Source organism: Oncorhynchus masou, chromosome 27, assembly GCF_036934945.1.
Source record: "Oncorhynchus masou masou isolate Uvic2021 chromosome 27, UVic_Omas_1.1, whole genome shotgun sequence".
In the NCBI taxonomy this organism is placed as follows: domain Eukaryota; kingdom Metazoa; phylum Chordata; class Actinopteri; order Salmoniformes; family Salmonidae; genus Oncorhynchus; species Oncorhynchus masou.
The window spans coordinates 36,504,001-36,530,874 of NC_088238.1; the positions used below are offsets into that span (position 1 = coordinate 36,504,001).

General features: G+C 41.6%; 1 protein-coding gene across 4 annotated transcripts in view; it reads left to right on the forward strand.

Annotated features, from left to right (window-relative positions):
- LOC135516076 (sodium/potassium/calcium exchanger 2-like) overlaps nucleotides 1-22,739 on the forward strand; it is a 181,240-nt gene extending 158,501 nt beyond the window's left edge. For all 4 annotated transcript variants that reach the window (XM_064940083.1, XM_064940084.1, XM_064940087.1 and 1 more), the window contains 5 exons: nucleotides 4,609-4,694; nucleotides 16,437-16,571; nucleotides 16,898-16,987; nucleotides 18,123-18,289; nucleotides 19,335-22,739. In XM_064940083.1, the coding sequence (XP_064796155.1) occupies nucleotides 4,609-4,694; nucleotides 16,437-16,571; nucleotides 16,898-16,987; nucleotides 18,123-18,289; nucleotides 19,335-19,584 (728 nt within the window). In that variant the 3' untranslated portion in view covers nucleotides 19,585-22,739. The remainder of the gene's footprint in view (nucleotides 1-4,608; nucleotides 4,695-16,436; nucleotides 16,572-16,897; nucleotides 16,988-18,122; nucleotides 18,290-19,334) is intronic.
- Nucleotides 22,740-26,874: the final 4,135 nt, after the last annotated feature.

The window sequence follows — 26,874 nt, forward strand, 5'->3', positions numbered from 1 at the left end:
ATTTCTTAATGAATGAATCTCTTGATTAATCATAGCAGCATTTTACAGTGTAGTTTTACGAATATTACTCTGTATTTGACTAACTTGCTACACTGAATTGGCTTTTTTTCCTATCTGTATTCATGGCTTGCATCTCCATCACTTGGTCATGCCATTGTTATTAAAGTTCTACAGGCGCCTCAGCAATAGTCATGCTCGAAGTCGAGTGTTAGCCAGTCATTGTCAACATTGGTTAGTGACCGTTTCGTCTAAATTACACTTTAGTGGCCTGGAAATACGATGACGTGTCTAAAGTAGGCAAATAATTAGTAGAAAACAACTTTGCCATCACTATGGTGTCGTAAAATGTACTTTAGACATATGGCAAGGTTGCCATTAGCTAGCAAAGTTCTTTACAAATAGCTAACGTAAACTCGTACATCGCCTTGGTCCATACAATTGCCCTTATTTTTGCGCCCCAAAAACGTAATACTTCCAGATCAACTGTAATGTCAATACCATGGTAAAGCACAATTTCTCCCCTTTCCAACAGAATCAATTACATGACCTAAACACTGCCTGTTTCTGCATAATTCAAGCAGGCAATGAGCCCCGTCGGGTCTTTTTAAAAATGGCGGGTGGGGAAACTAAACTAATGCGTGATAGTGAGAAGGAGAGGTCGGGTGGAAAATTGCTTTTTTTCACTTGATCTGTCCAACTTATCACCTTATCACCTCTAAAATGTAAATAAAACACTATAAAGAGTTCATATAATGTGTCATTATATACATATTTGAAGGTTTGTGTCGAATTTGAATTGGGTTTTTAGGGCGGTGCTAAAGTGATCTTAGAAGTAAACAGCGGCTCTGAGAATGACAACCCAAAAAATGACACGGTATCCCCCTTACCCCCGTCACTGTCAATTTCCTGTTTTTAAAGGATGAGAGAAGTGCCACACCTGGTGGAGAGAGATTGTAAGACATAAATAGTTGCTTTATGCATGCTGTACGTTATGACAGAGGGTCCGTTTTTTTCAACTTTTCTCCAATACTATAGAGCCATTACCATGTCGATCAACGCTTGAATAGAAACCTAGTTCACACCCCCGATTTTGAAGTTTACACAGTCGCTACAGTCCCATTAGTTCTTTGTAGCCTCGTTTGAATGTTGCGGTTGCTCACATTTGTACGGAAGGGGGTGAGTTTACGTTAGCGATGAAAACTATAGCTAGTAAAAATGTGGTGCTGAGTTTTGCTGCATGTTTATACTGCATCACAATGATGACAAAAGGTTTTCTATTAAATACAGTGCCTTGCGAAAGTATTCGGCCCCCTTGAACTTTGCGACCTTTTGCCACATTTCATGCTTCAAACATGAAGATATAAAACTGTATTTTTTTGTGAAGAATCAACAACAAGTGGGACACAAGCATGAAGTTGAACAACATTTATTGGATATTTCAAACTTTTTTAACAAATCAAAAACTGAAAAATTGGGCGTGCAAAATTATTCAGCCCCCTTAAGTTAATACTTTGTAGCGCCACCTTTTGCTGCGATTACAGCTGTAAATCGCTTGGGGTATGTCTCTCAGTTTTGCACATCGAGAGAATTCTTTCCCATTCCTCCTAGCAAAACAGCTCGAGCTCAGTGAGGTTGGATGGAGAGCATTTGTGAACAGCAGTTTTCAGTTCTTTATGCAGATTCTCGATTGGATTCAGGTCTGGACTTTGACTTGGCCATTCTAACACCTGGATATGTTTATTTTTGAACCATTCCATTGTAGATTTTGCTTTATGTTTTGGATCATTGTCTTGTTGGAAGACAAATCTCCGTCCCAGTCTCAGGTCTTTTGCAGACTCCATCAGGTTTTCTTCCAGAATGGTCCTGTATTTGGCTCCATCCATCTTCCCATCACTTTTAACCATCTTCCCTGTCCCTGCTGAAGAAAAGCTGTCCCAAACCATGATGCTGCCACCACCATGTTTGACAGTGGGGATGGTGTGGACAGGGTGATGAGCTGTGTTGCTTTTACACCAAACATAACGTTTTGGAATGTTGCCAAAAAGTTCAATTTTGGTTTCATCTGACCAGAGCACCTTCTTCCACATGTTTGGTGTGTCTCCCAGGTGGCGTGTGGCAAACTTTAAACGACACTTTTTATGGATATCTTTAAGAAATGGCTTTCTTCTTGCCACTCTTCCATAAAGGCCAGATTTGTGCAATATACGACTGATTGTTGTCCTATGGACAGAGTCTCCCACCTCAGCTGTAGATCTCTGCAGTTCATCCAGAGTGATCATGGGCCTCTTGGCTGTTTCTCTGATCAGTCTTCTCCTTGTATGAGCTGAAAGTTTAGAGGGACGGCCAGGTCTTGGTAGATTTGCAGTGGTCTGATACATTTCAATATTATCGCTTGCACAGTGCTCCTTGGGATGTTTAAAGCTTGGGAAATCTTTTTGTATCCAAATCCGGCTTTAAACTTCTTCACAACAGTATCTCGGACCTGCCTGGTGTGTTCCTTGTTCTTCATGATGCTCTCTGCGCTTTTAACGGACCTCTGAGACTATCACAGTGCAGGTGCATTTATACGGAGACTTGATTACACACAGATGGATTGTATTTATCATCATTAGTCATTTAGGTCAACATTGGATCATTCAGAGATCCTCGCTGAACTTCTGGAGAGAGTTTGCTGCACTGAAAGTAAAGGGGCTGATAATTTTGCACGCCCAATTTTTCAGTTTTTGATTTGTTAAAAAAGTTTCAAATATCCAATGAATGTCGTTCCACTTCATGATTGTGTCCCACTTGTTGTTGATTCTTCACAAAAAAATACAGTTTTATATCTTTATGTTTGAAGCCTGAAATGTGGCAAAAGGTTGCAAAGTTCAAGGGGGCCGAATACTTTCGCAAGGCACTGTATGTCTCCATTTGAAATGTCATCATGTTTCCAAGACACAATAATGCACTTTAGACTAATTCTTCATCAGCGCCAATTCAGAATTAATTGAGTAGAACATTCAGAGGGCGCAGTGTCTAAAGAGAATCTTCATTACAATATTGTGAGTGAATTTGCAACCCATCTACAGTGGGGTGAACAAGTATTTGATAACCTGCAAAATCAGCAGTGTTTCCAACTTAAAAAGCATGGAGAGGTCTGTAATTTTTATCATAGTTACACTTCAACTGTGAGAGACGGAATCTTTTTTTTAAATCCAGAAAATCACATTGTATGACTTTTCAGTAATCATTTGCATTTTATTGCATGACATAAGCATTTGTTGCATCAGAAAAGCAGAACTTAATATTTGGTCCAGAAACCTTTGTTTGCAATTACAGAGATCATACGTTTCCTGTAGTTCTTGACCAGGTTTGCACACACTGCAGCAGGGATTTTGGCCCACTCCTCCATACAGACCTTCTCCAGATCCTTCAGGTTTCGGGGCTGTCGCTGGGCAATACAGACTTTCAGCTCCCTTCAAAGATTTTCAATTGGGTTCAGGTCTGGAGACTGGCTAGGCCACTCCAGGACCTTGAGATGCTTCTTACGGAGACACTCCTCAGTTGCCCTGGCTGTGTGTTTCGGGTCATTGTCATGTTGGAAGACCCAGCCAGGACCCATCTTCAATACTCTTACTGAGGGAAGGAGGTTGTTGGCCAAGATCGCATGATACATGGCCTGGCCCCATCCATCCTCCCCTCAATACGGTGCAGTCGTCCTGGGATGGTGTTCTTGGGGTTGTACTCATCCTTCTTCTTCCTCCAAACATGGCGAGTGGAGTTTAGACCAAAAAGCTCTATTTTTGTCTCATCAGACCACATGACCTTCTCCCATTCCTCCTCTGGATCCTCAAGATGGCCATCGGCAAACTTCAGACGGGCCTCGACATGCGCTGGCTTGAGCAGGGGGACCTTGCCTGCGCTGCAGGATTTTAATCCAGGACGGCGTAGTGTGTTACTAATGGTTTTCTTTGAGACTGTGGTCCCAGCTCTCTTCAGGTCATTGACCAGGTCCTGCCATGTAGTTCTGGGCTGATCCCTCACGATCATTGATGCCCCAAGAGATGAGATCTTGCATGGAGCCCGGACCGAGGGTGATTGACCATCATCTTGAACTTCTTCCATTATCTAATATTTGCGCCAACTGTTGTTGCCTTTTTACCAAGCTGCTTGCCTATTTTCCTGTAGCCCATCCCAGACTTGTGCAGGTCTACAATTGAACCCTAATGTCCTTACACAGCTCTCTAGTCTTGGCCATTGTGGAGGGGTTGGAGTCTGTTTGATGGAGTGTGTGGACAGGTGTCTCTTATACAGGTAACGAGTTCAAACAGGTGCAGTCAATACAGGTAATGAGTGGAGAACCGGAGGGCTTCTTAAAGAAGAACTAACAGGTCTGTGATGCAATAAAATGCAAATTAATTTCTTAAAAATCATACAATGTGATTTTCTGGATTTTTGTTTCCGATTCCGTCTCTCACAGTTGAAGTGTACCTATGATAAAAATTACAGACCTCTACATGCGTTGTAAGTTGGAAAACCTGCAAACTCGGCAGTGTATCAAATACTTGTTCTCCCCACTGTATACCACAATTACATTAATTGCTCTCCATGTTTTCTCTTTTATTGCAGATAAAAATCTTCCAAACAGCACAAATGTTGAGGTGGAAGTCACACCACCAATGAATGGCACTACAGGACAAGAAGGGGAAGCTCTGGTAAGAAACCCATTTTAGGGGCACACACACACACACACAAACCAACATAGACCCGACCGCAAACAAGTGGGCACACAACTCAATAATTCCCATCCCTCCCACTTGTGCACATAGTTACTAAGGTACTAGTCAGATACAGTAGAACCTCAAAGATATTAACCTTAGAGTTATGGAATGCCGAACCTGAACAATAATTAAATGAAAAAAACAGAATTACTGCAGGTTACAGACTAACTTAAATGTTGCTTTCATGTGAAGCATAAAATGACTCAGGGTCTTCACTCACATGCTGCTTGCTCATATCACGGATTTCCCCGGTACTGTTCACCATTGTCTTGTCGGTTATTGTTCCCATGTCCGTTCGTCTGTGAGTACCTGTGGGTTGTTATTTCGGCTTTCGTGCAGCGTGTATTGTGCACTTGTTATTACGGGTCTCGCCCCGTGTAGTGTCTTGCAGGTATATATTAGGAGGTTTAACTTCTTTTGTTTGGGTTACTTCCCTGTGTTTTTGTATACGTGTTTGTTTTGGGCTTTGTCCCCGTGCCTTTTCATGTTGTATATTTTGGGTGGAGTATTATGAATTCCTGCGCCTGTCTCCAATCATTAATAAAATGTAATGTTTAAGCACAGATTAAGCCCACTTTAAGCACTTTGGAAAAAAGTGTCTGCTAAATGGTGTATATATATATATATATATATATATATATATATATATATATATATATATATATATATATATATATACACTTAAGCAATAAGGCCCAAGGGGGTGTGGTATATGGATAATAGACCACGCTAAGGGCTGTTCTTAAGCACGATGCAACATGGAGTGCCTGGACACAGCCCTTAGTCGTGGTATATTGGCCATATACAGTATCAAACTGCAGATGTGCATTATTGCTTTTATAAACTGGTTACCAACGTAATTAGAGCAATAACAAATGTTTTGTCATTTCTGTGGTATACAGTCTGATATACCATTGCTGTCAGCCAATCAGCATTCTGGGCTTGAACCACGCAGTTTATAATATATATTATATATCATCCCCAAAGACTAGAAGTGGAAACCAAAAAAATGGCATCAGAATATATTGGTTCGCCTGATTATAGCACGGTTGTGGACGCCATGCTATTGATAACAATTCAATCATCTGGATGTGGAGAGGGAGGAAGAGAATAGCCCTTTTGTTTTACTGCTGTTTCATCACCAAGGTTACAAGCAAGTCTCTTGTCAGCGCCAACGGTCATGGCAGATTAAGCAGCCTGAGCTGTCATCAGGTCCATCTTCTATAGTGCTCCAACCTGCTTAATATGCCGCGTAGGTACTTCATCTTGAACTTTTTTACATTTCAAACCCAACGAATGAACCTTTGGTCTCATTAGAACAGGATATCATACTCCTAGGTTTGAAAACAATCCTGTTTTTTTGCATACATCATTGTCCACAGAGCCAGGGACAGACATGGCTGACAGCAATAGTCCTTAGTGCGTTCTACATTGATTGGCGTGAGGACCTGTTCTCCAGCAGTCCCAAAGGGGGTCCTGGTCCTCCTCTTTAATTGGATACAAGGGAATCTGAGACTGCTTTCCACTCTCAAAAGGGTGTGGTTGTGCTCTTTCCTTATTTTAAATTATGGTACCATAACTGCTTAAATGTTGATGGACCACAGGAAGAGGCAGCAGCTAATTGGGATCCTTAATAAATACTTAATTCATGATAGAGATATTTTTATATACCAGCTACAGTCATGTCACCTTTTAACTGGTTGATTAAAAATATATCTATAACTTTTACATTCACAGTTTATTTCCTATTACAATATTCCAAGAGTGCAGGAGTCTGGTCTAGTGGTAGCGCTGCAGACACCAGATCACATATCCCCCTTGGCGATGTACGTACAAATGTAGTCTCACCCCTTCCCACACTGTAAAAGTAATTAGTTCTGCTAATTAACATTTTTTTGTGGAAACCTGTTGCCTAGAACCATTCAAGTAACCCAACTCAAAGTATTGCAGTGTTCAATACTTAACGTAATACAGTGACATACCAATTTGGTTCTCTTTTTAAGTTGTAAATACTTAACGGTTTTGTGTTTGCACTAAATTGCATTATGTACTCTGAACTATAACAATTGAAGTTTAATAATATTTATTCCCGGGAACATAAATGTAGGGTCCCATTTCCTTAATTAATACCAATTAAGTACCTTACTGTTGATTGTTTTAAATGGTAAATAAACTAAAATAGCTTTTTAGCAAAGAGCAATTTCTCAAGCAAGAATATTGATATGATTGTCTGTGGGAGGGGAAAACAGAAAACTAGCTGTTATTGGCAGAGAGGTTTGGGACTTTGTCTATAAACACATTTACTAAAACAGGCAAATTTCAGGCTCTTTTCAAACAGCTCTTACACTAAAAGAGCATTATCAACATTTTCACGGTATTATATAAACAGGAAAATCATGTTTGACTGCACTGGGCCTTTAAATTGTTATTTTTTCAAGCGTTAGTAGGAACTAGTTCTGATTAGTAATTTTTAGTGGTCATGTCTTAATTTTTAACATTCTTTTATGGATTTGTCATTTTAACCCACCTTGGTAAGCATTGTTGAGCACAATGATCATTTCTCTAGCAATAGTTGGAGGTAGAGCTGTAAGCATTGCAGGATGCTGCAATAGCCTTTGTCATTTAGAGCGGAGTGACCTTGGTGGGAATGGCTTGTCTGAGTTGTCTCATTATTGAACGTCAATTTACCCTAATCTGTTCGTGATTCTTTACACCTCATGTTACCACAAACTGCTTAATAGTATTTTTGAAATATTTAAAAAATCCTACAACATTGTGTAAAAGTATCATATAGTCCCAAAATAATGTATTACCCACAATCCTTTCAAAAACGGAGCAAAATGGCACTATTCATAACTTACAAAAACATAATTCTTTATCAGCACAACACAAATAAACCAAGTGTTTTTTACTCAAATAGCAATGTCTTGACTACTCCTTTATTATTTTAAGTAAAGATGTAAAACATAGAATAGAGTAAAAACGTATTTAATAAATGTTAGATTGACTTTAAAATATTAAATAATCATAACTTGCAACATCTCAACTTTAGATTAGCAGAGCACAAATAAAGTTATTTACTCAACCTAACTGTCACGGTTTTCTAATGGTGAAGGAGAGTCGGACCAAACTGCAGCGCGTATATTGTGATCCATGTTTATTTACACAACGTAACACGAATCCAAAACACAAACTCTACAAAACAATAAACGTAGTGAAAACCGAAACAGCCTTAACTGGTGCAAACTAACACAGACTAAGGACATCAAGACACTCAGGACAATCACCCAACGACAAACTCAAAGAATATGGCTGCCTAAATATGGTTCCCAATCAGAGACAACGATAAGCACCTGCCTCTGAGAACCACTCCAGACAGCCATAGACTTTGCTAGATAACCCCACTAGCTACAATCCCAAATACATACACACCAAAACCCCAAGACAAAACACACCACAATACAAAAACTCCATGCCACACCCTGGCCTGACCCAATACATGAAGAAAAACACAAAATACTTAGACCAGGGCGTGACAGAACCCCCCCCCCCCCCCCCCTCCATGCTAACTGGCGACTCTGGCTGCTCCATGCAGATTGACAGCTCTGGTGGCTTCTTGCAGACTGGCAGCTCTGGCTGCTCCATGCAGACTGGCAGCTCCTTGCAGACTGGCAGCTCCTTGCAGACTGGCAGCTCCTTGCAGACTGGCAGCTCCATGCAGACTGGCAGCTCCATGCAGACTGGCAGCTCCATGCAGACTGGCAGCTCTGGCTGCTCCATGCAGACTGGCAGCTCTGGCTGCTTCATGCAGGCTGGCAGCTCTGGCTGCTCCATGCAGGCTGGCAGCTCTGGATGCGCTAAACGGGCAGGAGACTCCGGCAACGCTGTAGAGGCAGCAACGCTGTAGAGGCAGAAGGCTCTGGCAGCGCTAAACAGGCGGGTGACTCCAGCAGCGCAGGAGAGGAGGAGGGCTCTGGCTGCGCTGAGCAGGCGCACTGGAGCTCTTGAGCACAGAGCCTGCCCAACCTTACCTGGCTCGATGCCCACTCTAGCCCGGCCAATACGAGGAGCTGGTATGTACCGCACCGGGCTATGCACCCGCACTGGAGACACCGTGCGCTCCACAGCATAACACGGTGCCTGCCCGGTCTCTTTAGCACCCCGGTAAGCACAGGAAGTTTGCGCATGTCTCCTACCTGACGTAGCCATACTCCCTGTGAGCCCCCTCCCAAGAAATGTTTGGGGCTGACTCTCGGGCTTCCTTCCACGCCACCGTGCTTGCTTCGCCATCTCCATTCTCCTATAACCCTCTTCGCACTGCTCCAGTGAATCCCAGGCGGGCTCCGGCACTCTCCCTGGGTCGACCGCCCACCTGTCTATTTCCTCCCAAGTAGTGTAGTCCCGATATTGTTGCTCCTGCTGCCGCTGTTGCTTCTCCTCATACCAGCGCCTCTCTGCTCTCACCGCCTCCAGTTCTTCTTTCGGGCGACGATATTCTCCAGGCTGATCCCAGGGTCCTTCTCCAAACAATTCGTCCTCCCATGTCCACTCCTCCCTTTGTTGCTCCTGCCTGTTACCACGCCGCTTGGTCCTGTTGTGGTGGGTGATTCTGTCACGGCTTTCATTGTGGGAAGGAGGAGCGGACCAAAATGCAGCGTAGTTGTTATTCATTTTATTTAAATAAAGAACTATACACTATTAAACTAACAAAATAACAAATGTACGAAAACCGAAAACAGCCCTATCTGGTGCAAAACACAGAGACAGGAACAATCACCCACAAACACACAGTGAAACCCAGGCTACCGAAATATGGTTCCCAATCAGAGACAATGACTAACACCTGCCCCTGATTGAGAACCATATCAGGCTAAACACAGAAATAGACAAACAAGACATCCAACATAGAATGCCCACTCAGATCACACCCTGACCAACCAAAACATAGAAACATACAAAGTAAACTATGGCCAGGGCGTGACAACTGGACTTTATTTAAACTGGAAACCATATTTCCTGAGGCTGCATTTATTGTAGCTGGGGATTTCAACAAAGCAAATTTGAGGAAAAGGCCACATAAATTCTATCAGCGTATCAACTGTAGTGCTCAAACTGGAAAAACACTCAACCATTGTTACTCCAACTTCTGGGATGCATACAAGGCCCACTCCCGCCCTCCTTTTGGCAAATCTGACCACGACTCAATTTTGTTCCTCCCTTCATATAGGCAGAAACTCAAACAGGAAGTACCCATGCTAAGGACTATTCAATGCTGGTCTGACCAATTAGAATCAACGATTCAAGATTGTTTTGATCACACGGGCTGGGATATTTTCCGGGTAGCTTCCGAGAATAATATTGACGTGTATACTGAAACGGTTACTGAGTTTATCAAGAAATATATAGGAGATGTTGTACACACTGTGACTATTAAAACCTACCCTAATCAGAAACCGTGGATAGATGGCAGCATTTTGCGTAAAACTGAATGCGTGAACCACCGCATTTAACGGCAAGGTGACTTGGAATACAGCCAAATACAAACAGAGTAGTCATTCCCTCCGCGAGGAAATCAGACAGGCAAAACATCAGTATAGAGACAAAGTGGAGTCGCAATTCAATGGCTTAGACATGAGACATATGTGGCGGGGTCTACAGACAATCACACACCACAAAAGGAAACCCAGCCATGTGTCGGACACCAACATTTTGCTTACGGACAAGCCTGCTTTGAGGATAACACAGTGCCACAGACACGGACAGCTACCAAGGATTGTGGGCTCTCCTTCTCCGTGGCCGACGTGAGTAAGACATTTAAATGTGTCAACCCTCGCAAGGCTACCAGCCCAGGGGGCATCCCTATCCCTATCCCTAGCTGGCTGGTGTGTTTACGAACATATTCAATATCTCCATATCCATGTCTGCTGTCCCCACATGCTTCAAGATGGTCAACATTGTTCCTGTACCCAAGAAGGCCAACGTAACGGAACTAAATTACTATCGCCCCATAGCAGTCACTGTCATCATGAAGTGCTTTGAGAGGCTAGTGAAGGATCATATCACCTCCACCTTACCTGTCACCCTAGACCAGACATGGGCAAACTACGGCCCGCGGGCCACATACGGCCCGTTAGGCTTTTTAATCCGGCCCGCCGAACTTGGCCAAATTATAGTAAAAACCTCCTTTTTCCCCTTTCCCTGCAATGCCCACGTTTCCCCAATAGATGGCGCACTCAAAACACATTGACCGTTGTTGGAGTGGCGCGTATTTCTCTTTATTTCACTTTAATTTTCACTTCGTTTCACGTCACCATTAAGCCCTTCTGTGAAAATGAGCGGACCAAAGAGAAGGAAAGTGGACAGCGAATGCCGAGTGTTTAATAAGGAGTGGACAACAAAATACTTCTTCACTGAAGTCCGATCAACGGCTGTATGTCTGATATGCCAAGAAGCTGTTGCGGTTTTCAAAGAGTACAATATCAGCCGTCACTTTGCCACGAAGCATGCAAACTATGCTAGCAAGCAGTCAACACAGGAACGGGCGGCTACTGCTCAGAGGTTGGCAGCTAATTTACAGAGTCAACAGAACTTTTTCACCGACAAACTGCAATTCAAGAGTCAAGTACCAAGGCAAGTTATTTGCTGGCATTCAAATTAGCAAAGGCTAGCAAGCCTTTCTCCGAAGGCGAGTTTTTGAAAGAGTGCATGGTAGAGACAGCAGGTCTCTTGTGTCCGGAGAGCAAAGCCAAGTTTGAAAAAATCAGTTTAGCACGCAGGACAGTGACTCGCCGCGTGGAACTGATTGACGAAGATATAGTCAGCGAGTTAAACAAAAAGGCGGAGTCCTTTAAGTTATAATCACTAGCACTGGATGAAAGTAACGACATAAAAGACACTGCTCAGCTCCTAATTTTTATCCGAGGGATTAACGACAGTTTTGAGATAACGGAGGAGCTTTTGAGCATGGAATCACTGAAAGGGAAAACGCGTGGAGAGGACTTATATGAACAGGTGTCTGCTGTCATCGAGAGAATGAAGCTACTTTGGAGTAAACTTGCCAATGTCACCACGGATGGATCGCCAAATTTAACTGGAAAAAACATCGGGCTGCTGAAAAGAATCCAGGATAAAGTGAAAGAAGAAAACCCTGACCAGGATGTTATTTTACTTCACTGCATCATTCATCAGGAGTCTCTGTGTAAGTCTGTATTGCAGCTTAATCACGTCGTGGATCCAGTTGTAAAACTTGTTAACTTCATACGAGCAAGGGGACTTAATCATCGTCAGTTCATTACGTTCCTGGAAGAAACTAATGCGGATCACCAGGACCTACTTTACCACTCTCGCGTCCGCTGGTTAAGTTTGGGGAAAGTGTTTCAACGAGTCTGGGAGCTCAAAGACGAGATTCGCTCATTTTTTAATTCAATGGGGAAATCCGAAGAATTCCCCGAGCTGAGCGACACAAACTGGCTTTGTGACTTTGCGTTTGCTGTGGACATATTTTCACACATGAATGAGCTGAACGTGAAGCTACAGGGGAAAGATCAGTTTGCGCACGACATGTACACAAATGTGAGAGCCTTCAAATCCAAGCTGGTTTTATTCTCCAGGCAAATGTCAAACAAATCTTTCGCACATTTCCCCACACTAGCCGTGCAGAAAGAGGCCGCCCGAAATGCGAAGAAATACTGCAAATCACTGGACGATCTGCACAGAGAATTTTGCCGTCGGTTCTGTGATTTTGAAAAAATTGACAAGTCACTTCAACTGGTGTCCTGTCCCCTGTCACAAGACCCCGAACCAGCACCGCAGGAGCTGCAATTGGAACTGATCGATCTTCAGTCTGACTCCGTCTCAAAGGAGAAGTTCAAGTCTCTTAAACTGAATGACTTTTACGCTTCACTTAACGAGACCGCGTTTCCAAACCTCCGGAGGATGGCGCAGAAGATGCTGGTGTTGTTTGGCTCGACCTACGTGTGTGAGCAGACGTTTAGCGTCATGAAAATCAACAAAGCCCATCACAGATCCAAGTTAACTGACCAACACCTCAGATCTGTCCTGAGAATTGCCACAACAAAACTAACTCCAGACTTTGATGCACTGGCAAAAAGGGAGACCAACAACACTGTTCCCACTGAAATGGTGAGTTTTTCTGCTGTGTTATGAAAAAATGCATATGGAAAGTTTGGAAGTGCGTCTTTTAATTAAGAGCAATGCGCATTTACGCACAGCAGCGGTACAGTAGCTTAATTAACACGCCGCACATCGCTCTTAATTTAAATTTAAATTTTCAGCTGATATTTAATACAGCCTATGTCTGTGTGCTTGGCAACGATACACGTGTACTGTTTGCGCGTGAAGGCGAGGGCGTCCGTGGCGAGTTTGTAGAGTGCGCGGTCAGGACAATCCATCCATGATTTTGCGGAGTTTAACACAAGTAGATATTATTGAGCTTGAGTATTTCGTTGTGTAATAATATGTTTTGAATGTTGAAAGTGATTCCATTTTTCAATAAATGTTGATTTCTTTAACTTTGCACCTTCGATTGAAACTTATTAAAAACAGATGCAATCTTGATAAATCACAGTGCGTATGTTATTTTAATCTATTTACATTTCCTCCTCCCAGTATCTCCGAAATAGTATGTAAATGCCATATCTTGCATATTCCTTGAGACAAATTTATTAACTGATAAGGGCTATTTTTCACATTTGAAAGACAGTTAATAAATTGGGTTGTAGTGTTCTTACTGTGCTATGAGGTTTGCACACACTACATTTAATGCTTTAGTATATCCGGCCCAAACACTCCCTCCAAATGCTCCTGGCCCGGCCCCTCTGTCAAATTTTAGAACCCATTGTGGCCTGCGAGTCAAAAAGTTTGCCCACCTCTGCCCTAGACCCACGTCAATTTGCTCGCTGCCCCAATAGGTCCTCAGACGATGCAATTGCCATCACGATGCAATCGCCATCACACTGGATCCTATCTCATCTGGACAAGAGGAATACCTATGTAAGAAGGCTGTTAATTGTCTATAGCTCAGCATTCAACACCATAGTACCCTCCAACCTCATCATTAAGCTCGAGCCCCTGGGTCTGAACACCGCCCACATCTCCGCTTCGCTGATCCTCAACACTGTGGCCCCACAAGGGTGCGTGCTTAGTCCCCTCCTGTACTCCCTGTTCACCCATTACTGCATGGCCATGCGCACTTCCAACACAATCATAAAGTTTGCAGATGACACAACAGTAGTAGGCTTGATTACCAATAATGATGAGCCTACAGGAAGGAGGTGAGGGCTCTGGGAGTGTGGTGTCAGGAAAATAACCTCTCACTCAACGTAAACAAAACAAAGGTGTCAGGCATAGGTGTATAGGTGGCAGGGAACTCAGGCGCAGGAGAGTCAAACGGAGTGTAAAATGGAGTCTTTTAATAAAGTCCACGTATCATGCTCCATAACACTAAAATGTACATAAACAAACAAACATGGGTACGAGGACCCGACGCACACCTATACAACATCAAACTATACTGACAATAAAACAATCTCTGACAAAGACATGAGGGGAAACAGAGGGTTAAATACACAGCAGGTAATGAATGGGATTGAAAACAGGTGTGTGGGAAGACCAGACAAAACCAATGGAAAATGAAAAATGGATCAATGATGGCTAGAAGACCGGTGACGTCGAACCCCGACCACCGCCTGAACAAGGAGAGGCAACGACTTCGGTAGAAGTCGTGACAAAAGGAGATGATTGTAGACTTCAGGAAACAGCAGAGGGAGCACCCCCCATCTACATCAATGGGACATCAGTGGAGAAGGTGGAAGGTTTTAAGTTCCTCTGCATACATATCACTGACAAACTAAAATGGTCCACCCACACAGGCAGTGTGGTGAAAAAGGTGCAACAGTGCCTCTTCAACCTCAGGAGACTGAAGAAATTGGGCTTGTCACCTAAAACCCTCACAAACTTTCACAGATGCACAATTGAGAGCTTCTTGTCGGGCTGTATCACCGCCTCGTACGGCAACTGCACCGCCCACAACTGTAGGGCTCTCCAGAGGGTAGTGTGGTCTGTACAACGCATCACCGGGGGCAAACTACCTGCCCTCCAGGACACCTACAGCACCCAATGTCACAGGAAGGCCAAAAAGATCATCAAGGACAACAACCACCCAAGCCACTGCCTGTTCACCCCGCTATCATCCAGAAGGTGTATAGCTACAGGTGCATCAAAGCTGGGACCAGAGAGACTGAAAAACAGGTTATATCTCAAGGCCATCAGACTGTTAAATAGCCTTCACTGTTGCTGCCTATATACTGTACACAGACTTGAAATCATTGGCCATCCATATATTTATATATTCTTAATTACATTCCTTTACTTAGATTTGTGTGTATTAGGTATCTGTTGTGAAATTGTTAGATATTGCTGCACTGTCGGAACTAGAAGCACAAGCATTTCCCTTCACCCGCAATGACATCTGCTAACCATGTGTATATGACCAATAAAATGTATTTAATTTGTATGACTATGTCCTTTAACTCCAATTTGCTGATGAAAGTTGTACAATAAAATACTAAAATCATATACCCAGAAAGGGAAGTTAGCTCAAATTAATTCATTGATAATGTTATATATTATGTATAATTTACAGTATATCATTACTATGTGATCAGCTTAAATGCAGACAACATCTTGCTCTCTCGGGTCTGTTCTGGTGGACTGTCATTACAATCACTTATTGCGAACTTTGTAAAAATGTCTAGTTAGCTACAGTACAAAATCAATGACCTATCAAAGTCAAAACTATAATTTCATATTTGGAAATTACTCCAACACGCTCTACACGTCTGGAATCCCTTTTGCAAGTACCGCAAGTACACAGTACATTTTCTGCTCCACCTTTGTTGGTGTAGGCTAGATGTTGTCAAGATCTGTGCAGATGCACCTGCAGATGAGCCGAAAATACCTAACTCGTCACTGCTCAGGTTCTTAAGCTTGTTCCGCGTGTTTTAGGGAGAGGAAAATGTCTTCAATATTGTGACAATAATGCAATATATCAGGTAACTGGGTCTGGAATTTTGGCCAGAAGAGGCCTGCTTGGATTAATGTCATGCGGTGAGACAGACTTCTGTGTTAAAGTAAGCCACTGCCTACTTATCTTTAGAAGTTGAGGTATCTCTGTTTGGCATTCTGATAACCACACTGAAGGTGCAGCAGTCCAGACATTCGATCGTGTGCCAGCACCTGATGAGTAGAGTGTCAGGCTCATCCAGGCTTGGAGCAATCTTCCAAACCACTGTCATCAAACACCCCTCTCTCAAGGTCGCAGAGAGTGAGGGAATGCCATCCAACTCTATAATCATTTCCGAAGGCCTTAGTTGTCATTATTATTTATCATCATCATCATAGTATTCATATTATTTTTTTCCCAGAAAGGCCTGGCTGACCCTGACTGCACCACAATTTGAGCACAGATCTCCCAATTTCTCCAAACCAATTTCACATTTAACTGTATCAATACTGCAGGTTTCTCTTTTCTTTGAATTTATTGCATTATTCCGACGCACCTGCAACGAGAACTCAGATGTACGAGTGCTGTATTTAATTTTGAAACTGTATCGATACAGAAAGCCTCTCTTTTCCACATTTGCTCTCTTTTCTTAGGCTGAGGATGAGGAGGATGAGGACCAGCCTCTGAGCCTGTCCTGGCCAGATACCATGCGCAAGCGTTTCACCTACCTCATCATCATGCCCATCGTCTTCCCTCTGTGGCTAACACTGCCTGATGTCAGGAAACCAGTAAGTTATTCCCCTCCATTTCTATCTCTTACTGTTCCAGTTTTTCAGATAGAGAAATATCCCCAAATGGAACCCTATATAGTGCTCTACACACTATGGGCCCTGCTCAAAATTAGTATAGGGAATAGGGTGCATTTGGGACGCAGGCATAGAAAGACTCATGTTTGGTATGAATTGTATCTGTCTATACTTATTTAGCTATAACTGGTCAATAATAAGTGTGATGTGTTGTTTGCTTTAGATACCTGTAGAACAATAATATTGAGGCTTCATTTGTCATTTACGCCTTTAGAGTAACCATAGCCTTTTCCTCCTTTGTCTAACAGACTGCAAAGAAGTTCTTTCCCATCTCATTTCTGGGTTCTATCTGTTGGATTGCTGGATTCTCCTACTTAATGGTGTGGTGGGCTCACCAGGTACGTGGGGTGCACTGGGGGCTAAATTAATCGAACCATTAAGGGTTTTTCACACTACTGAGCCAAGCCAAACCAAGCTGTACTGAGCTGGCCTAGTTTTGCATCCACCATAGTTGCTGAAAAATTTGAGATTTAGAACAGTACTATACTGAACAAAGATATAAACGCAACATGTTGGTTTCATGAGCTGAAATAAAAGATTCCAGAAATGTTCCATTTGCAAAAAAAGCTTATTTCTCTCAAATGATGAAAAAGAAACAAATATTCTCCATCCACCTGATAGGTATGGCATATCGAGAAGCTGATTAAACAGCATGATCATTACACAGGTGCACCTTTGTCACACAACACAATGCCACAAATGTCTCAAGTTGAGGGAGTGTGCAAATGGCATGCTGACTGCAGGAATGCCCACCAGAGCAGTTGAAAGATGATTGAATGTTCATTTCTCTACCATAAGGCGCCTCCAACGTCATTTTAGAGAATTCGGCAGTACGTCCAACCAGACTAAAAACTGCAGACCACATGTAACCATGCCAGCCCTCCACATCCTTCTTCTTTACCTATGGGATCGTCTTAGACCAGCCACCTAGACAGCTGGCAGTATTTCTGTCTGTAATAAAGCCTTTTTGGGGAGGAAAAACTAATTATGCGCCCCTGCCCAGTCATGTGAAATCCATAGATTAGATTATTTCAATTGACTGATTTCCTTATATTAACTTCAATTCAGTAAAATCTTGAAATTGTTGCATTTATATTTTTGTCCAGTATACATTTAGTGAAATCATGTTTCCTTTTGTAAAGACGCTAAACCACCTCACACAGAACAGAACACAAGCATGTTCACAAGCAAGTGACAGGACGTATAGGTAGTTAGAAAAGGAGAGGGATATTCAGAGGGTTAGAACACTGTGATATTGTTATCAGCAGCCTTCCGCTCTTTGGCCTGTGTAACTACACCTCTCAATCAAAGCTAGACCACATTAAATAGTCAGAGTTCATGAATACAGGGATTTCAGCAGAATATGAAAAAAGAAAATCCCAAAATATGTCAAAGTATAGCTGTTTAATTCCTTAAACCTCACCTCCACTTAAAATATTTATTTACCCCATTTTTTCTGTTTATTCTTTACAGGTTGGAGAGACCATTGGGATTACAGAAGAGATTATGGGCTTGACTATATTAGCAGCTGGTACCTCCATCCCTGACCTAATCACCAGTGTCATTGTTGCACGGAAGGGACTGGGGGATATGGCCGTGTCCAGCTCTGTGGGCTCCAACATCTTTGACATCACTGTTGGGTATGCTTTTGTCATCAGTACTGTGATCACTCTAATTTCTAATTACCATAAAATTGCAATTAATAGCAAGGGTTATTTATTTGCTTAAATCACTGAACACAACAGGCACTTATTAGAGACAGGCATATTTTGCTCATTTGCATAGTTAATTGTTTAGTTCCAGCTTTTACTTCTAGCATTTTAATAAATGTTTTCATTTCCTGAACTAATGTGTTATCATTTACACACTATCTCACATTTCTTTTGTCTTAATATGCCTCTATTTAAAAATAAATGTAATTAATTTACAGAACATAATAATAATTATTCTCCTTTTTTCAGCTGTTTCAAGCTGGTGTACAAAACCGAAAGTAAAAGACGCAAAAATTTAACTTAAGCACGGAAAGCATATAAATAGTGCACATAGAACAGATATACCGTTCTTAGACTTGCTTTCAATGACAATGACATATTTATCTCACATTTCTATGTGAATTTGGTTGGGTTGCCCAAAAAGTTACTTTTTGCAGCTTTAAGTTTTACAGTACTAATTTATTTTAATATATGTTCCTTTCACATTTTGAACATTATTTATTATTAGATTATTCTTATTAGCATTTTTGCAGTGCTGGGGGATGTTTTTACATATTACATAGTAACAGTCATACAGTATTACTTTGTTCTTATCCAATAAGTAGCTTTCGGTTTCATTGGGATTAATTAAAACCACACTTCACATCATTTTGATAACAATTATTACCAGATTTATGCTTGGTAGACACCAGATACTTTATAATAGGATGTAAAAGTTAATTGAACTTAATTGAACTGTTGTATTCTCAAATTTATTCATTTGAATAAGGTTTGCCCATCGGTGGTGACATGGAAGTTCCCACTGTGGACATTTTGCCAAGGGACTTTATTCATTACAACCCAGAGGCGTCCATTCTCAGGTCTAAACTGAACAATAGCTATTATCTATATTGCACAGATGTATGTGATGCTGAAAGATAAACTTTAAGTATGGCTGAAGACCACGTGTGTCTGTTTATTTTGTGTGTTTCAGCCTGCCGTTCCCATGGCTCCTCTGGTCCATTATCAACAACATGCGGCCTGTGGCGGTGAGCTCTAACGGGCTGTTCTGCGCCATTGTGCTGCTCTTTCTCATGCTCATCTTCGTCATCATCTCGATTGCTGCCTGCAAGTGGCGGATGAGCAAGCTGCTGGGCTTCATCATGTTCGTGCTCTACTTAGTTTTCCTGGTGGTCAGCGTTATGCTGGAAGACAAGATCATCGCCTGCCCTATATCCATCTGAGACCCCTCTACTCCTGCCACAAAATGTTCACTCCTTCTACAGGATACAAGAAGCATGGGGATGGGATAGAGGAAATACACACAAAAAAACCTTTCAGAATAAGGGCGCGTGATCAGGCTTGGCTGATTCACTGGATGGCTAGACCTGAGCGGAAGTAGATAATATTAATAATCATCATCATCATAATGATAATAATAATAGTAATAATACAAAATCATATTATTATTTTGGGGCGGGTGGTTGGGGGTTGTAGATGGCCGGGGATGTAGTTTTTTGGGATGGGGGGTGTATTAGCCAGGTAGAGGAGCAACTATGCCGTCTTATGCATGTCACTTGTTTTACTCAGTGGACTACTCAGTGGAATACTCAGTAGATTGAGGAGGCTGAAGGAAGTACACAAGAGACTTCTGACGAAGCTGTGGTGGCTGAGCCTGGCATGAAACACCAGAGGTGCAACAATAATGCTTTCTGCTTCAGGACAGATTGTGAGAAACCTTTTTGAATAAAACTTTGGATGACACTCTTTAACTGGTTTCACTGACTGATCGGATGACTTCACTCGACTTGTCACTCCAGTGTTTGTTGTATAGTGAGTTTGATGATGATGAAGGGATGTTGCTGATACTCCACACAATGTGTGGATTCACACAAGACTAAAATATGGTTTGGAGCCATGATTATCTCCTCTCTTGTGTACTTGTGACAGGGCATCAAAATACGAAGCAGTCTAAGCAGTTTTGAATGCAGAGCTGGAGATAGGAACTGATTTTGGCAAATTTATCTTTTGTTTTGTCCAAAAGACTAAAGTTAAAATATTCCATCTCCCCTTCTGGATGTCATTGCTCAACATGTCTGTTCAGAAGATGCATGTATTATTTTTGGATCGACACTTTAGCTCTAATTACTAAAATAGTAGTAGCCCAGTTGTACTGTAGCAGTAACATGTACTCTAGGTGTTGGATCTTGCCTCTTCCTGGGTCCTGATAGGCCTACTTATGATCTTATCCAGTTCTCCACCCGCCATTGGACATAAGAGTTCATATTGTACAGAGCATGCCATGCTTTACACACCAATTGGAAATGTAAACTCTACTGGAAATGTTTAACTTGAAACCCAATTCAATCAATTGCAGACAAATGAAAAAACATAACATAATTGACTCAATGTTTAAGCTGGAATATAAGGACAGATGTGGTTGCACATCAATATACAAAGACTACAGATACGATTCAAAATTGAGATAAGCGATTGAAACTGATACTTTTGTATGAATAATTTTTTCGGATCTCAATTTGGAATAACGCCAAGAGATTGGGGTTGTGTCCATTTTCAAACATTTAACAACTCTGACACACAGTGTAAAAATTCTGAGTAAAACCACAGGGTAGTTAAAAAAAAATCTGCACTTGATTGAATTGGCCTTATCTGCAGCCTCTTAAAATATATATTAGCTTCCAATATTCTTCACTCTGAATAAACAAAGCATGTGTAGACTCCGATAGGACACTCATAACCAATATGTAAAGTCAAAATACGGTAGTAGATAAGATAACTGGCACTTGATGTTTGAAATAGTCATAAAATGCTATACTTAGATTAGTGAATGTTTAGCACACTCTTGAAATTAAGACTTTAATATGCAGGCTCCTAGAGAAGTTTATAGGAGCAGTAAAATGCATGATACATTTTCTTGTTATACCTGCCAGAATAATCACTACCCAAAAAATTATGAATTCTCAAATATTTAGCATTTCAATATTTCTTTGACGCAAGTGTGTTAGGCTTCTATGTACAAAATTACAACAATATGTATGGTTAATGTCTATCAACCTTGTGTAATTTATTTTCAATTGAAGGGTGCTTTTGTCTGCATGTGGGAAGTCTGTATACTCTGCCATTGTAAAAATTGACATTTGATTAACAAAAAGGTATACAGTAATAACAAATGAATGGAGGTTACCAGTATTTTGCAGCAAATGGAAATCTATAATTATCTATATAGTCAGCAAATCTCATGCAGTCGTTTTCACAGTCACCCATAAACGACAGTACATGGAACACTGACATCACAAAACTAACAGCAATATACTGTATACTGTATGTCAGGGTTGGGGTCAATTCTGATTTTAAAAAATATTTTAAAGGAGAGTGGAATTCCATTATCCATAAGTATCTTCTGATTCTTTATTTAGACATTGAAGAATTAGATAGGGAACACAGGCAAGGAGGAGGGAAGTCAGCAAGGTTGGGGGGGGGGGGGGGTTAAATCAGTGACCGTCAGGATTGTACATGTGTGCTTTCTGCTTTCTGCGAGGACCACACAGTCCAATTCAATTCCAGAATTGTATTGGCCACACCCCACAGGAAGAAGAATTTGAATTTAATGAAGTGGAATTGAATTGAATAAAATTCTATGAAATTCAAATGGAAATGTAATTTAATTAAATCCAGAATCGGCCCAAACCCTGGTATGTGTCATTAATAATTGCATTTCCATCCATTTGACTGCTGTACTTGTCGTGACCTCTATCGTGACCTCTATACCTATACATTTAAAAAACGATTTCTCCTGAAGTCCTCCAAAATGTCTCCATGTGGCTCACTTTCAGACATCCAAACTGGCCAGACACACCTGCATTACCTCAGTTCTCTCTCTGTATATTAGCAAGAATTGACTGTAAAATATGAATAACTAAATAATGTGAATGTATGAGGAAAAGTGCATGTGAGGAATTTGGGCTGGTTACCCATGGGCTGCACACATGAAATGGAATTATGTACTGTACGTTAACCTTATGCATAATGCAAAAATAAGAAAATACGTAGAAAATACTTGTAAATAGAAAATATGCCTTTATAAGATTCCTTACTTGAACCAATCTAGAACAAAACTCCTTGGTTCAGGTTTGTATTGTGTTAAAAAAAAGAGTATTTAATGTTTCAGTGGTAAGAAAACTTTTATCTTTCAGAATATTGATATAGTAAGCTTATTCTCATATTATCATAGTATTTTTTTTTAAACAATCAAATATGAAGTCACCCTCAACACTTCAAGGATTCAGTAATATCATGATTGATTGGTTGGATACTTCACCTGTGTGTACACCACGTTTGTGTATTGTTTTGCTGGTATAAAAAATTAGGGCTTTAGATACCACATTGCCTCCTGATATTTATTTGTCTATTACCACTATTTTTTTCCTTTTACCTCTACCTGTCTTTAAAGTGTAGGTGCAAAAGTCAAGGGGCAGATAGGGCTGTCACTGCCAAGGAACCATTTCTTCTTCCCTGCACGCATGCACACACATGAAAACACAAGTTAGAAAGCTAAGACATAAGTTGTGAACATCCCCTCATTCACATTTAGATAATAAGATAACAGATGTTTTCCACACACACCTTTTTTAAAATCTTCGCTATATAGTGCCCATTGCCTTATCCTGTAGTACGATCCAGAGAAAAGGAGAACTGTGTTTGTGTGGCTAAAATACAGTACCTCACCAAACCACTTGTTCTTAACCTTTTTCTCTTAGGTGGGGGTTGATTTCTTGAGATCAAACTTCCCCAACCTTAGTGAAACTGTCATTTCATAGTGCACTTGTACTTTTCATTCAGCCTCACTTTTCCAGATTCCCTCAGTGACATTTATGTCTGGTGTCGAAGGTACTGTCAAATAATATCCTATGAGCAGAAGCACTGTTTCCAAAGTTACATGGTATATTGTGTGCAAGCATGAATGCAAAAAACGCAAAAACAACCAGTTTAGCATGTGAGACTGACATTGATTGCAGATTATAGGGTATGAGTCAAACACTAATACACATTTTTAACTGTAAATGTTTTTATTTTATTGGTGTTAATGTAAGATTTATTTCAGGTGTACATATATACAGACAATTAACCATATAATCTAGATGTGTAAAACCACTATGTAAAACTACTGTCAAACACAAAGTATCTAATACAATGAATAAAGGTAACAAGGAAATTATTCAAACTTGAACATTTGTTTTATTTTCCATTATGTTAAAGCTGCAGTCTGAGATTAGAAAAACACCAAAACTGCCACCCTGCCACTTGTTTTTGTAAACAGCTGAGGGATAGAGCTGCAGAAATATAACCACTCAAAGTTCATAAATGGGTCCCTAGAGATGGTCTGGCGGTTAAGGCATACGGCATACGACAGATCCCCCTGCGCATCCCGGAGCATGTGACAAAGTCAATGGTACAAAGCCAAAGATATTGATCTGTTTTAAGCAATCAATCTTATGTCATCGTGATGACCATAAATTGGTCACACAATTTGATCTGATCTTCATCTAAGTCACAACAACAAACAAACACAGTCCGCTTCAACTGATAACACACACATTATTGTAATTTTCTTGTCTAAATTGAATACATCATTTTAACATTCACAGTGTAGGTTGGAAAAAGTATGTGAACCCCCTAGGCTAATGACTTCTCCAAAAGCTAATTGGAGTGAGGAGTCAGCTAACCTGGAGTACAATCATTGAGATTGCCTCGAACAAAAGAGATCTCAGAAAACCCAAAATTAAGAATTGTTGACTTGCATAAAGCTGGAAAGGGATACTGTCACGCCCTGGACTATATTTATTATGTTATCTTCATTTATTGAGTCAGGCCAGGGTGTGACATGGGTTTATTTGTAGTGTGTTTCGTCTTGGGGTTGTATGGGGTGTATAGATTAGTCTATGGCTGCCTGAGGCGATTCTCAATCAGAGTCAGGTGATTATCGTTGTCTCTGATTGGGAACCATATTTAGGTAGCCTGGGTTTCACTGTGTGTTTGTGGGTGATTGTTCCTGTCTCTGTGTTTGTTGCACCAGTCAGGGCTGTTTCGGTTTTCAACATTTATTGTTTTGTATTGTTTGTGTTTTTCATCATTAAAGATGTATCGAACGAACCACGTTGCATTTTGGTCCGATCCTTGTTCCACCTCTTCGTTAGAGAAGGAGGTAGAAGAAACCCATTACAGATACAAACGTATCTCTAAAAGCCTTGATGTAAAACAAATGGTCTATAAATGGAGAAAGTTCAGCACTGTTTCTACAACGGTTCGTCCTTTAAAAGTTGCATCATGCTGCGGCACACCCTGCTGCAGCATTTGTTTAAATAAAACAAATATTTAACCTTTATTTAACCAGTTAGGCTAGTTGAGAACAAGTTCTCACTTACAACTGCGACCTGGGGAAGATAAAGCAAAGCAGTGCTGCACAAACAACACAGAGTTACACATGGAATAAACAAACACGCAGTCAATAATACAATAGAAAAAATGTCTATATACAGTGTGTGCAAATGAGGTAGGATAAGGGAGGTAAGGCAATAAATAGGCCATAGTGGCGAAATAATTACAATATAGCAATTAAACACTGGAGTGATAGATGTGCAGGTGATGAGTGTGCAAACAGAGATACTGGGGTGCAAAGGAGCAAAATAAATCAAATAAATAACCGTATGAGGGATGCGGTAGTTGGATGGGCTATTTACAGATGGGCTATTTACAGGTGCAGTGATTTGTGAGCTGCTCTGACAGCTGGTGCTTAAAGTTAGTGAGGGAGATATGAGTCTCCAGCTTCAGTGATTTTTGAAGTTCGTTCCAGTCATTGGCAGCAGAGAACTGGAAGGAAAGGCGGCCAAAGGAGGAGTAGGCTTTGGGGGTGTCCAGTGAGATATACCTGTTGGAGCGTGTGCTACGGGTGGATGCTGCTATGGTGACGAGTGAGCTGTGATTAAGGCGGGGCTTTACCGAGGAAAGACTTGTAGATGACCTGGATCCAGTGGCTTTGGCGATGAATATGAAGAAAAGGCCAGCCAACGAGAGCATACACGTTGCAGTGGTGAATAGTATATGGGGCTTTGGTGACAAAACAGATGGCACTGTGTGTCACGTTCTTTCAAAATCGAACCCAGAAGCAGACCAGGACAAGGAGAGTAGGAAGAAGGTGAGTATTTATTTACAAGTGAATGGGTAGATATATCCAGGTGGCGTAGCGGGCAGCGGTGGTGAGTTGATGGGAGTAAATAGGTGGATCCAATGGGGTAGCAGAATTCTCCGACGACCAGGCGGGAATGGGGTAAATGATCCGGGTGAGTAACTGAAGACAGAATAAACGGATGTAAGTTTAAGGCAAGCAATACGTAAAAAAACAACAAAATAAATTCTATCCAACTTGAGGCTGATACTATGGCAAGACATACTGTTCATGGCTAACGATCCGGCAGGGAATGGATGTCAGGTCCGAGCTTATGAAGAGGAGAGATGATGATCAGGACCAGGTGTGCAGATAGCTGATGGGATACAGGTGCGGGTAATCAGAACTTCCAACTGGCTACATTGCCCGGCAACCAGACAGGGTGCGTTCCAGGACGCCGGAAAAAACATTCCAGAACAGAACACAGGCAAAAAACAGACCCAGGAAACGGGATTCGTGACACTGTGATAGACTGCATCCAATTTGCTGAGTAGAGTGTTGGAGGCCATTTTGTAAATGACATCACCGAAGTCAAGGATCGGTAGGATAGTCAGTTTTACGAAGGTATGTTTGGCAGCATGAGTGAAAGACGCGTTGTTACGAAATAGGAAGCCAATTCTAGACTTAATTTTGGATTGGACATACTTAGTGTGAGTCTGGAAGGAGAGTTTACAGTCTAACCAGACACTTAGAATAAGTGGACAACTACAAATACCTAAGTCAGAACCGCCCTGAGTAGTGATGCTGGACGGGCGGGCAGGTGTGGGCAGCGATGGGTTGAAGAGCATGCATTTAGGAGAAGTTGGAGGCCATGGAAGGAGAGGTGTATGGCATTGAAGCTCATCTGGAGGTTTGTTAACACAGTGTCAAAAGAAGGGCCAGAATTATACAAAATGGTGTCGTCTGCGTAGAGGTGGATCAGAGAATCACCAGCAGCGAGAGCGACATCATTGATGTATACAGAGAAAAGAGTCGGCCCGAGAATTGAACCCTGTGGCACCCTCATAGCGACTGCCAGAGGCCTGGACAACAGGCCCTCCGATTTGACACACTGAACTCTGTCTGAGAAGTAGTTGGTGAACCAGGCGAGGCAGTCATTTGAGAAACCAAGGCTGTTGAGTCTGCCGATAAGAATGTGGTGATTTGGCCAGGTCGATGAATACAGCACAGATTTGTCTTTTATCGATGGCGGTTATGATATCATTATGGACCTTGAGCATGACTGAGGTGTATCCATGACCAGCTCGGAAACCAGATTGGATGGCGGAGAAGGTACGGTGGGATTCGAATT